Source organism: Mya arenaria, chromosome 13 (genome assembly GCF_026914265.1).
Source record: "Mya arenaria isolate MELC-2E11 chromosome 13, ASM2691426v1".
Taxonomy (NCBI): domain Eukaryota; kingdom Metazoa; phylum Mollusca; class Bivalvia; order Myida; family Myidae; genus Mya; species Mya arenaria.
This window is the reverse complement of record NC_069134.1, coordinates 2,671,858-2,684,861: the sequence shown is the minus strand read 5'-3', so window position 1 is coordinate 2,684,861 and position 13,004 is coordinate 2,671,858. Positions and strand designations below refer to the sequence as shown.

The 13,004-nt window shown below is 35.6% G+C and overlaps 1 protein-coding gene across 1 annotated transcript; it reads left to right on the top strand.

The window, feature by feature from the left end:
* Nucleotides 1–3,881: 3,881 nt before the first annotated feature.
* Nucleotides 3,882–11,460, top strand: LOC128213340 (uncharacterized). Its single transcript, XM_052918950.1, has 2 exons — nucleotides 3,882–4,282; nucleotides 6,324–11,460. Exons 1-2 carry the CDS (start codon nucleotides 4,009–4,011, stop codon nucleotides 11,000–11,002), a joined length of 4,953 nt encoding a protein of 1,650 aa, XP_052774910.1. The 5' UTR covers nucleotides 3,882–4,008; the 3' UTR covers nucleotides 11,003–11,460.
* Nucleotides 11,461–13,004: the final 1,544 nt, after the last annotated feature.

Sequence of the window (13,004 nt, the reverse complement as noted above, 5' to 3'; positions counted from 1 at the left end):
TACGGCACCTGCTGACACAATACAAACAATAACGCGAGGATCAAAAAATTTCATGTATATTGTTATGCAATGAATTGCGATCCGAACATATCTGAAGATGTTGCGTTCATCGATTGGCCGAAAGGCAGTTCATTTAAGGAATGGAAGTTGAGGTGTAAATATGTAAAGGGCTTGGTGTGGTTTTTGGTTACAACGTCAACGATAAAACCATACGCGAAAAGACGTCGACGTCGGCTTTTTATTTGACATTTGATTGGTCTTGTAATTTAATCATATCTCAATTAATAATAATCCGATTCATTAAAAAAAAAACATGCCCATTATGTGAAGGGAATGCACTTTCATCATGGTAAATATCGTGAAAATCTATGATAGGCCATTTTTCCAAGCTAACCGCACCCCAAGCCCTTTGAAACAAATACTGTTTAAACTAATACATACACATGTATAACAAACATAACTTTTGACTGATAAACCTTTAACTACTTACTAAATAATGTATTTATGGAATATATTAATTACTGATAACCAAATTGTAACCTTGTTTTTAGACTATCTGCGCATGCTTAAGACCGCAAAATCCGAAGAACTACTTCTTTTCATGTCGTTTTAACCCATTTTTGGTGTCAATGCGCTCTATGTTTAGCAAAATGACGTCGAAACCATAAACATAGATTTGTTGTATTGCGGTCCGAGTAAGAGTTCTTGCTTGTTCGGCTATTTCCGCGCTGTATTTCTGTATCCCGGAGTTTTATTTTTAGCAAAATATAACTATTTTTAGATGACTATATTTATCAGATTAATGTGGGTCAAAATGATTATTTATGGAGATTCTGGTAGGAAGGTAACATAATGATATTCACTCTGAGTTTAGCCCAAGGTGTTCCAGAAATTATTACCGATCGCAAGTGTCCCATCACCTGCAGGGTTTGTTATTATAACCTGAAGCATGCTTATTTGTAATGGTGTATTTTTGATAGTATTTCTATGAGATAAGAAACAAAAATGATTGTTTGAATGTCAAAATAGTTTTATCTCGGTTTTCGCGTTGCTAATGCTTCAAATACTATGACTTGCTAAATCTTGATAAACATACCAATTATATATATATATATATATATATATATATATATATATATATATATATATATATATATATATATATATATATATATATATATATATATATATAGTATTTATGCACTGTGCTGTTTGTAGAGTTGTGTGCTGTTCTATGTTTCTTGTTTGTGAATTTGTGTTCTATGTCTTTGGCGTTGCCCATTGCCACTAAACCGGGTTTATGTTTAAACTTTTTGCTACTGAGCATGTTTCTGTAGCTTTTTGCATATATATTGCCTCCTATACAATAACAAAATATCATTCATTCTATTACTTTTAGGCGTATTCTTTTCCAATACGATGTTTTCATATTTTTTGGATAAAAGCTTCGTTCCGGTGTATTCTTGGCATAGTTTTAGACATAAGGCTTTAATTTATATTATCACACATGTCCTGATTCGACAGTGAGTTATGCATACGTTTGGTGAAGCAAAGTAGGTCGGATTAAACCTGTATAACATCCAAAGAGTGCGAAGGATTCATAAAAGCACTGGTACTATTTCTACCAAGATAGTTACATAAAACATAAATAACATTAATTTATCAACAAAACTTGAAAAAGCACAATCATATTCTCGTTCGTAGAACAGACAATTTCCGATAATCTAAAATTAGTTTCTACATACATTAACTGACCACATGTTTGTCCTCACCGCGGGAAAACGACCATCTGATAAGCTCTGCATTTTGAAAGGAATTATTGCTAAAGCTGTTCGAAAAATAGAATTATTTTCCCTAAACAATTAAAACGTGTTTGTTTATAAAACTTGTCTATCGTATGATATCTAATCAAAGCACCGTTTGAAGCGATTGAAAGTGGCATGCATTATAACCTTAAATACAAGGGGATGGGGGATACGTCGACTGACTGACTGTGCATTTTGAAAGGAATTATTGCTGAAGTTGTTTGTAAAAAAGTGATTTTCCTTTAACAAAACGTGTATGTTCATAAAAGGAAATGATATATATATGATTCATTACACTTTCCTATCGTATGATATCTAATAACGCAACGAAAACCCTTTAGAAACGATTGAAAGGGGCATACATTGTAACCTTAAATACATAGAGAAGTGGATTACGGTGATTGAAGTGACTTTTGCATAAACAAAATGACACCAGACGCATTAAAATAGATATAGATATGTTTGTTTCCTTGCCCAATGTTGGTACAAGCGCTCTTGGTCCTCGGCACAGTTTTTACTTTTATCTATGTGCCCTCCACCCATTCCCATTGTTCAAATAAAATTTGAAACTCTCACATATTTGCCCGCAGATAGTCTTTCAGCGCATTCGCGCTTTGATTAATAGCAGAAAGCGCAAAAGTCTTAAATGATTGGTGAATGCTAAAAAATTTACCGTGGTCTACGATAGTCTCATAAGGTAGAAATACCGTGTATTATGCTCATTTCTTCCAAATTAAACTCGGTATCCTTCATAAGATCCATTTTTTTAGACATTTATGGCCTTCTTGGAATATTAAAAAAAATATTATTAATTGTGGGTAATCTTTTCTGGGGGTAAGAGTGCATCTTTAAATTGTGTTATAACTCGATTGGATACTAGTACATAGAGGACTGATACGCCTAACTGCCCCCCCCCCCCCCCACACACACACACACCCAACATCATAATTATACTAACACGAACACATTGAAAGTTTATTACATCGCCAGGTTTCTTCTTGACACATATATTAATCTATATAATGGTATGGTCCGGCCTTGGTTAATGACTTAATTAATATGTATATGTATTACTGCGCATATATTTTTTTCTTTATTCTAGCATAGAACTGCAACAGCTCTGAAAACAGAATGTCTTCCGAAGATGAATATTGTTTGCTCGTCTTTTTAAATTGGCATCTACATATATATGTGTGTGTGTATTCCGCTTAAACCTTAAAGGTCTAGTTTAAAGTTTAATCCTTCTATTAGTGACCCCCCCCCCCCAAAAAAAAAAAACAACAAAAAAAAAACAAACAAACAAACAAAAACAAAAAAAAAAACGTGTATTGTATACAACCTCTGTGTATTGATCTTAATCTAATTGCCTTATCGTCTGATTTTTTTGTACGCCTCCAATACAACTGTTTAAGGGGATTCACTGATATCAATACTGGGCTGTTGAACGAATAATCTCGGTGCTACACAACTGCTTATAAACGTCATGGATAACTAGTAATTGCATTTCATGAATTAATGAGCCGGACTTTCGGCTGAATTTATTGATCATGTTGGTAAGTCAGGCGTGATTGTGTAATTATAAAATATTTCCAAAAACTAAATTTGAAAAATCAAACAATGGAAAATGTTTCCACTTGATTTTATCAAGGACACTTAATTTTCCACTTTCTATTTACCATCCCGCCTTTCATGATCTCATTCTGTACATACATTTATCTGCCCAGGAAATATATTCAGTTCGTTTAATGTGGTCAGTATATGAAGAAAACTTTTGACCAGAGTATCTCAAACCGGGTAAAATCCTGTTTGAGCCCCATTTACCACAAATTAACAATACTGCTACTCTCACTTTATTGGGGCCGACACCAAAGGATTGTCCGATAGAGTCGTAAAATAAACGTACAAATACAAACAAAACATGAAAGGCGTGAACTTGGACAAATATCATACCTAAGTTTATTTTTCACTTTTGGCACGTAAGCTTTTTATCGTGTTGGTATTTTTTCTTTGAGGCCGATTTTGATTCAGAGGCTTATTCTTTTTATTAGACGCTTGATTTAAATGGCTGGCGGCGAATTTAACAATATACAAGTACACATATTTTTTCTAGATTAACTACTAGGAAAATGTGATAACTGTTATTAACGTGTTATTCATCAGTTTAGAACTGTTAAGTGTACCTCTAGTGACAATCAGTATCGAAATGAGCACGAAATCAAGTGGATTCGGGGCGAGACGACAGTTGAGTTTTGCGGAGTTGCCGTTTTCAGGGAGAACATTTTACATAGACGTAAAATCCAATGCACAAAGAACGAAAATTATTCAAAGAATACAGGCATTAGGTGGTATTATCGAAAGTTTCCTGTCAAAAGATATCAGTCTTTTAATCACAGATTGCCATGACAATGAAAAGAAATTCAAAGACAAGAATGCAGCAGGCTTTGCAGCGAAAGGAAAAAGTGTACCTCTTAGTCGAGGTTTGTAGATTTACTTTTTTTGTATTGAATTTTATATCATAACCTTGCTATGTTTTATTTGTAAAAAAAGCAGTTCATAATTGTGTTTAAGTACTCATTTGTACAAGATAATTACAGATATCAAGCTTAATATTTTATAGTGATCTTTAAATTTATTAAACATACTGGTTAGGGAAATTTTTTCTTGAATAATTGAGAAATACTGAATATTTTCGAATAAAATTTCATAGTGAAACATCAGTGTAAGTTTATTTTGTGACCTGAGTCACATGTCAATCATACTAATTAAAATCCACTGAAATAACAGTGTACTGTACCAATAATTCCCCCAAATTGGAAAGTTGTTATTTAAAAAAAAAAAACTATCAAAAAATGTTCCTGACTAACAACAAAATATTTTCTTTAATTCTGAATACGTTGCTCTTCGTAAGTGAATATTTTGGGATGATCATAAATTGCTTATTTTTGGAGAAAAAAAACCCTAATTTAGAAAGCTTTATTTGAACTCATTTGTATGAAATATAATAGTCAGAGCTCTCGCGAGGGGGCGACTTGGGCGAAGTGGTCGCCTAAAATTCCCATACTTTGCCCATTTGTATCATCAAAGCGACATTGACTTGGCCGAAAATTTTAGCACATTGTAAATCTGTCAATCAGCGAGTATTTGGCCACTGTCCCATTAGTCAAAACATTGCAATTAGCCAATCACAAAATTGAATAATCTCCTAATCGGATAATTGGGCCGTGTCATCCAATTACCAAAACATCGCCAGTACGCTTACCGGCGATGTTTCTTGAAAGTTAATCAATCAGAATGAACATTGAGAACATCCTGATCAAATGATATACGTTCGTTAAAAATGAGATAGAAAAGGCAACATAATTATGAACAATCGTGTCAAGCATTAATGAAGTTAAAAAGTAATTGATATATGTATTGAACAAACAATGCAAGACATCTTAAACATTGTTGCTTTTGAAGCAGACGGTCATAGCCATCTCGGGCCAAGGTGGCGCTAATAAAATCAATAACATGACGTATCACCAAATATTTGATTGGTTTTAGTGAAATATTTAAGATAAAAAATTGATTTGTAAACACATTTTTTTTGTGCTTTATGTAGGGTTTTAATACTTACAGTATTTTTCTCCTGTTTACGATGTCAAAAAAATCGGCGAGATCGCTATTTTGTCAGAACAAGTTCACGAGTTAATTTCTCAACCTCGCATTATGTATTGGTAAAGTTTTCATCACTTAGGACTGTGATTTAAATGTCATTTGGTTCTTAAATGTCAGCATTTACAAAATTATTTAGCCAGAGACAAGTAAATAACAGCATAGCTGAATGTGACATTCGTACCCTATCCCGAACGTACCAAAATAAGATTCGCCCCCCCTACTATATTGACAGTTAATTTATTAGTCATTTTGATTGTTTCAAATCCTTAGCTGTCTTTGTTTTTGTTTCATTTTAGATGTTATTTGGTGATTAACTATGTGACATTGATAAATACACTTTTGCTGAGCCAAAAATGATACATTATTTTATGAACATTTTATATTGTTATAAATAGCAATCAATTTGAATGTGAATAAAACCAGGTGTGTGGTATGGCATAGTTTTTGTATCAGGTGTTACGAAAAGTATCACTTCTCCCTAAAGTCTCCCCACTTCTCCCTAAATTGACTGAAGGGAGAAGTCACTTCTCCCAAAATTTTCAGCCTAGTGAGAGCCCTGATAGTTATGAAATTCCTAAACACAGGATTCACTGGTTGGCTGAAAAAGTGGTCCCTATCCATTATTTTCTAAAAATAATGAACCAAAATCTACTGACGTATACATGTATATATTTGTAATCTTATGTACGATATCGGAAAGCAGCATATGCCGTGTACAGTGGCTTACCGGGTTAGAGAAAGATCTTTAAATTTGTATTTTTTTATTTTGGCTGAAGCATTTTAAACAAAATGTTCAAATACTTTGCAATACTTAAAAACTTTGTTACATGTACTATTGGTGCTCTCATTCTTATATTTCAGGTCAAGCTTTGCTGCAGAAAGCTAACCACGCCCAAGAAAGTTCACCATTATCCAATAGCCAACGCCTGGTTCAAAATGCTGTCAGTCTCGGAATAAAAACACAGACTGTTGCCAAGTTCTTCAACTTGAGTTTAAAACATTTGGCAAAGGTAAAGGCTGACAATAAATGTCATGATGATAATGATCCAACTGCTGGAATATCATACATAAAATGGGACAATGAGAAAGAAAATTTGCCTGCATTTTACATAAAGATTGAAGATAATGAATCTCATTACAAACCAATATTCAAAGAGTTTGAGAATTTCCCTATATTGTCTTATAGTGGTACCGACTCTCCATTTGAAACTGGTGTAACACTGACGAAGAAAAATGACAACCAGCAGGCCAAGAAGAAAACCACAGGTGCTGGTGTGTTAAGGGGTGGTTACTGTGAATCATGTGACCACTGGTACAAGTGTTCACTTCGTGACCATATCAACAGTGAGAAACACAAAGAATTTGTCGAAGCAGCAGAAAACTTTAGATCATTAAATGATCTCACAAAGAGTCTTCCTAACATAACAAAATTTGTTAACACTCTTAATCTAAAAGGTCAGTCAAATGAACTTAAGAATACTGTTGCAATTACTACCATTGAACATGAGAGTGTTACTTGTGTACATGAAGAGGTGACATGCATTCAAAACACAATGCTAGATATTGTGCAGCCTTTTAAAGTTAAAGATTATTCAAAGACACAGTTTGGTGCAATTCAGGCAATAGATACTGATGATAATCAAGGCTGTGTAGAAAGTGATCAAGTTATTATACCTTCATTTGATATACTGAAAGAGAAATCAGACAGAGTTCTTAAATCTGAAGAGGATTTTAAGAAGAAAAACAGTTGCAGCAGTACTGAGATTTCTTTTCGGAAGGAAATGTCTTTAGATGAGGTTCTTTACAGTGTGATTGAAGACATTGATGATTGCAACAGAGATAAACATTTAAAAACTGCTGACGAAGTTGAAATGATAAATACTACAAAACTTACATGTAGTAAGGGAACATCTCAGAATGTACAGCGTTATGATAGTTCGGAAAAGGTTGGACTAGTATATGATATGAACAGTTTGCAGTCTGTTGCACCTACATCAGTCTATGCCAGTCAAACATCATACTCGTTGGCAACAGTGCCGTTCTGGTTGAACTCGCAGGAAGCAAGTGCTAGTCAAGTGAAGCCCGCCAACTCAGATAGGAACTTTTGCAATTTCTCATCCTCAACTTCATTTGGTGATGTTGGGGTCAGGAACATAGTGTGTTTATTAAATAGTCCTAATTCTAGGACGGATGGAAGAGACAGTGGTAGAACATCAGTTATCTCGGGGACAAACTCTGAATGTAATTTCAGAAACGTTGATGTAAACGTTGGAACAGCATCCTGTTTTTCAGATGCTGGGAGAGTGCCTTCTAGCAACGGTTCTTCAAGGTCATTGTTGAACACAGGTCATGAGGTGAACAGAGGTTCATTGCAATATTCAGAAAATGCACAATTGCACATCAACAGGAGTGCTAGTCCTTTAGGGTGTTGTGAAGATATTGATTTGAAACAAACGCAATATTCCATGGGTCAACAGGAAACAAACACTGATTTAGATTGTAGAACAGTTCAATGCTCTGAAAATAATGTTTTTAAAGATGCAGCAACATCTGCAAGCGACATGCACATATCTTCCTGCCATAGTATTTCTTTGAACTCAACTCATACAAATATTTCCTTGAAAGCTAAAGATAAAGTTCCATATTTTTGCCAGCTTAATGAGATGAAAGCAAACAATCAAAATCCATGTGAACATTCTTCAAAGCATGTACAATTAGCAGACATGACACCAGATATAAATGGTGTGCCAAGTGAATCTTTGAAGGGGTTGAGTGAGACAACTCAAGAAATGGTTAAGTGTTATGGCAATGAAAACATTGACAAACGAAAAATGTTCTCTGTATCAAATCCTGATTACAGCAACATTACAGAAGAATCAAATCAGGGCCAGACTAACGATGTTACTAATACATGTATATCAAACAGAAACATTTTCAGTGAGTTTAAAATATTTGGAAAATATGAAGATACTGATAACGGTGAAAATGTGAGTTTGAATACACCTGATAAAGACAGTATGGGTCATCTAAAAGCCAGAATTACGGAACATGCAACAAATTCAGGGTCTACCATCAGAAACTGGCTGGTTCCAGATGATGATGACTTTTCACTCATATCACTTAATAACACACCAGTGAATAAACCTCCTACTGAGCAAAATAAAGAATATGAAGATAATACTCAACAAATGGAAGACAATTCGAAAGTTGCAAAATGGATACAACAGCAAACATTTGAGCCATCACTGAACTCAGAACTGGCATTGCATGGATTCGAAGATGCTACAAGAGCTTCAGAGACATGCACTGTAGCCTTAAGTCAGAAAAGTGGAGCCAGTCAAGGGCTGAAACATGAAGACATTGTAGAGGAAGACAAAGATAGTGTCCTCCATAAGTGGTGCAGTGAGAGGTATGATGAAGGAAGCTGGTTGGACAGTAGTACAGCTGACAGTAGAACAAGCATATCAGACTGCATTATAGAAAATGTCAGATTTAAATACAGGGAAGAGAGCTATCCAGATGATGTTAAAGTTCGAGGTATCAACGCAAGTAAAAACTGTGATTCATATCAAAATTCTGACAATGTAAGCGAGAAGAGTGGCCTTAGCTCAAGTGTTACCGAAAAGGGGATAAAAATAAGTGGACTTTCAAGTCTGAAAATGTCAAGACCGAAAAGTCGAGCTGGTAGTGTTACACACTGTACATATTTGGACCTTTTGGAACATTCAGATTCCCATAATGGTGAAAAACACAAACTTATGACCAAAAAAGATGCCGGCAGCAGTGAACACCCTCATGATGTCAAGCCTTTAAATGTGAATTTTTCACCACAAAATACTTCGGCAGTGTGTTACAATAATTTTATGTGTACACCTCAAGAGAATACAACCAAGACGGGACAACATTTGGCAGAAAAGCAAATGTTTAGGGACAGAAGCAATCCTGATGTTGCTGTAAAAGTAGGATCATTCAGTACCAGTCAGCAAACAACTGTACTAGAAACACCACAAGATTCATATAAAGAAAAAGAAACAGGTTTTGTTTCTTCAAAAACTGTCAATATCCAAAACACAATGAGCATGCAGCGACCACCGGCTGTACACAATCACTTACTCCATGCAGGACCACTCCAGACTGTTGACTTTCTCTCCTCTCCCACCAAGCAGCCACATCATCCTACTAGAAGCTTAGCTTGTATGGCAAATGACCGCAGTTACCAACCAATTTCTGCAAGTAACTCTACCTATCAAAGTAACAAAGATAGTTCCAATGTTCCACAGATGACAACTTGTGTCTCAATCAATCAGAACCTTCTCAACAGTACTGGTGTTCTTAAGGTAACAGCAGCTTTCTCCACCAGTCAAAACTACCACCTTAATCTAGGTTGGCCACAAATTTCCACTGGTGTCTTCACTAATCAGAGCAACAATGACAGTAGACTCAATACTGATGTCTTCAGCTTGCAGAGTAACCAGCCTGTTTCAAGTACCAACCAAGGTGGAGATGGTGTGAATATTCAACCTCAAACATTCTCCACCATCTGCCTCAATGATATTGCAGAGAGCAGCCAGGCTGTAGATAATATGTCTTTAAAGCAAGCTAAACCCGTTAATGTAAAGGCCAATGCAAAAATGGAAACCAACAAGAATACACGGAAAAGGTCAATTTCAAGATCTTCCAAAAATACCAAACAGAAAGGTATGGCGACTCCAAATTTATTAGAGGGGAACTCTTCTTCAAATAGAGGGGCTGGCAAGTGGTCAAATGAACAACTTGGACAAACTAATATGAATACAAACTCCAATGGTAACCAGCCAAGATCATTACCCCAATTACACCCTGTACAAGCAAATCAACCATGGGTGGGACCTGGAGTGTGTGTTCAAAGTCACAATCCACTTCAAGGGAATATAATAAATCATAGCATGTCTCACCAACAACGTATTCATGTGCAAAATACACAACAGTCTTTAACTGTTGGTGAAAATGTTTATCCACATGCACAGATTTCCCCCATGACACCGACCATGCACTATGGACACCCTGGCCTGGCAATGACTGTGGGTGGAGCAGGACTCCATCCTTATGTGCATGGACAATTCACAGCAGCCCAGATTGGCTTCCAACCACAGTTGTACACCCAGTATATGCCCAACAACTTCAACCAGAACTACGGTTACCAAGGTCATGCTGGTTTTCCAAATGTACAATCTTCACATTCCCCATACTCGCCCCTCCAAATGCAAACCTTTCCACCCCAGTCGCTGGGGTCCCATGTTGCTTACAATGCTGTCCAGACTGGAAAAACTAAGATAACTCTTCGTAAAATGCCCACCCAGAAGTCGGCAACTAATGAGAGGTCAGACCTATCCCACTACTGGAATGTGAAGAAGACAGGCGACTGTAAACTCGTGTTCTGTGCAAATGCTAAGCGGAAAGCTGAGGAGGAAACTCCCTCCAAAAACACTAACGTCCAAGACACAGGCTACAAAAGGGAGGACAAACCTCAGGCAAAACGACAAAAGTGTCTTGTGTATTGATTTGTTGTAATTTTAAAACAAGTCATTTCATGAGTTAACTTCAAATTAATTCATTAATAATTATTTTCCTCCTACTCTTGTGATATTTTTTTTTCATTTACCGGTATATGCTCAAATCTGTAATGTATCATTTTTGTTTGTGACGTTCTGCTGTTGAGATATTTATGCTGGTCATTGCATGTATTATAAAATTGTAAACAGCGTTGTTACATAGGTATCATGGGTTGATATTTACATCATGTGTAGTATTTTGTGTGGAAGATTTACATTGTTTTGCATTAATCTTGAAGGTCAATTTTCTTATGAAGTTGATAATACTCAAATATTTATGTCATACAATATTATGCGAATATGTTTATTAGTTGAACTTTTTGTTTTGCTAAATTTGTAATAACATTTTGTAAAACAGTGGTGTAATTAATTATTTTGTAGTGATTTGTACATATTTAGAATTTTGGTTTTTATTTGTAAATGTTCAATCAGGCATTAGCCATTATTCATAATGGTTGTAGAATTTATAATGGTGCTTTACTATTTCATTTTAGTCATTTTATTTTTCAAAATTCATTTGTACAGTCTTAAATTATTTTTTGAGATAATATCATGAAATTAAATGTGATAGTATTTATAAATATTTTACAATGACCAAGTTTTGTTGTATTGCACATTTGTCCCCACCCCCACCCCAAGAAAAAATGGGAATAGGAACACCTTACATTGCCATTCTGTGTCTACTACATACCTTCTAAACCCCTGAAACACATCTTCTACTCATCAAATTGTTGTACAGAACTTTACCTGGAGTAGACCACAAAAATAATTGTTTTAAGGATTTGAGTGACTTGTGTTTAGTGTCTGTCCATAACATTATATCCTTCTATCATTTCTTCTTTGCCTCAACATCCAGTGAGCAAAGCATTTTCTTGCATACCGGACGTGTGTTTCCGGTCATGTGACCAGTGCTGGAAAATCCCATCTTACATACCCCATGTAAGATGATTCACGCGCAACAACGCGCCACTTCTTATTTCATTTATTGTATGGTTTATGAAAAATAAATTATGCCATTTCAATTAAGAGCAATCAAATATATATGTTTGCAAGACTTTTAATTAAAATTGAAAATAAATAATCGTAAAAAACGCCATTTTAAGTTACTGCGCTCTATGACGTCAGTAAACAACGTCGCACGCGCTTTTTGGTGTAATTGTACAAAAGTTCGTTTTCAACGTCATTTTTTCCACAAATTGATAACTTTAGATATGCAAGAAACATTATCAATCATGTTTTTCCGGTCCGGATCGAAAAATCCGACCCTCGGGCACGCTGCGTGGCAGGTAACTCGGCAAGCCTCGTTACCGGCTTACGCACGTGCCCTCGGGTCGGATTTTTCTATCCGAACCGGAAACACATGATAGATACTTATAGTGCTGAACCATGTTTGAATCTTGTCATTTATAGGTCAAGGTCACAAAACAAGGTAAAGATGCTGAACCATGTTTGGACCTCATCAATTATAGGTCAAGGTCACAATACTAGATTAAGATGCTGAACCATGTTTGAACCTCATTGGTTATAGGTCAAGATCACAACACTAGGTTATTATTTGCGTAGCGCTGTCTACATGCCAATGCCAACCTAGATGCTGCACTATGGCCTGGTCGTGTGCCATACTATTCCGGTGGTTGTCTTTAATAATAGTTCTTAAAGTGAAGACTTTAACTAATAACTTCATAATTTATATATAGCTCATGCCATCTACATAGTTTTGAGGTCATAAGTAAAAAAATGTCGGGTATTAGTACAATCTCTGGTGGTAATGTACAACTTGTAAACTCTAAAAGAATGTAGTTAAAAACTCCATAAAAAACCCAAGTAAACTGTAGTAGTTTGCTTCTCATGTATAAGTAGGTGTGTTGAGTTGGAATTCAAGTGCACTTTTACCGTAAGTCATTGCTAATAATATTTCAGACAATAGCGCACTTCATGGTGACAGTGAAAA

Excerpts from the sequence above, each read along its gene's own strand:
- LOC128213340 (XM_052918950.1), top strand. The coding sequence starts at position 4,009 with ATGAGCACGAAATCAAGTGGATTCGGGGCGAGACGACAGTTGAGTTTT. Across the intron at positions 4,283-6,323 it reads AAGTGTACCTCTTAGTCGAG|GTCAAGCTTTGCTGCAGAAA; the intron begins GTTTGTAGATTT and ends CTTATATTTCAG.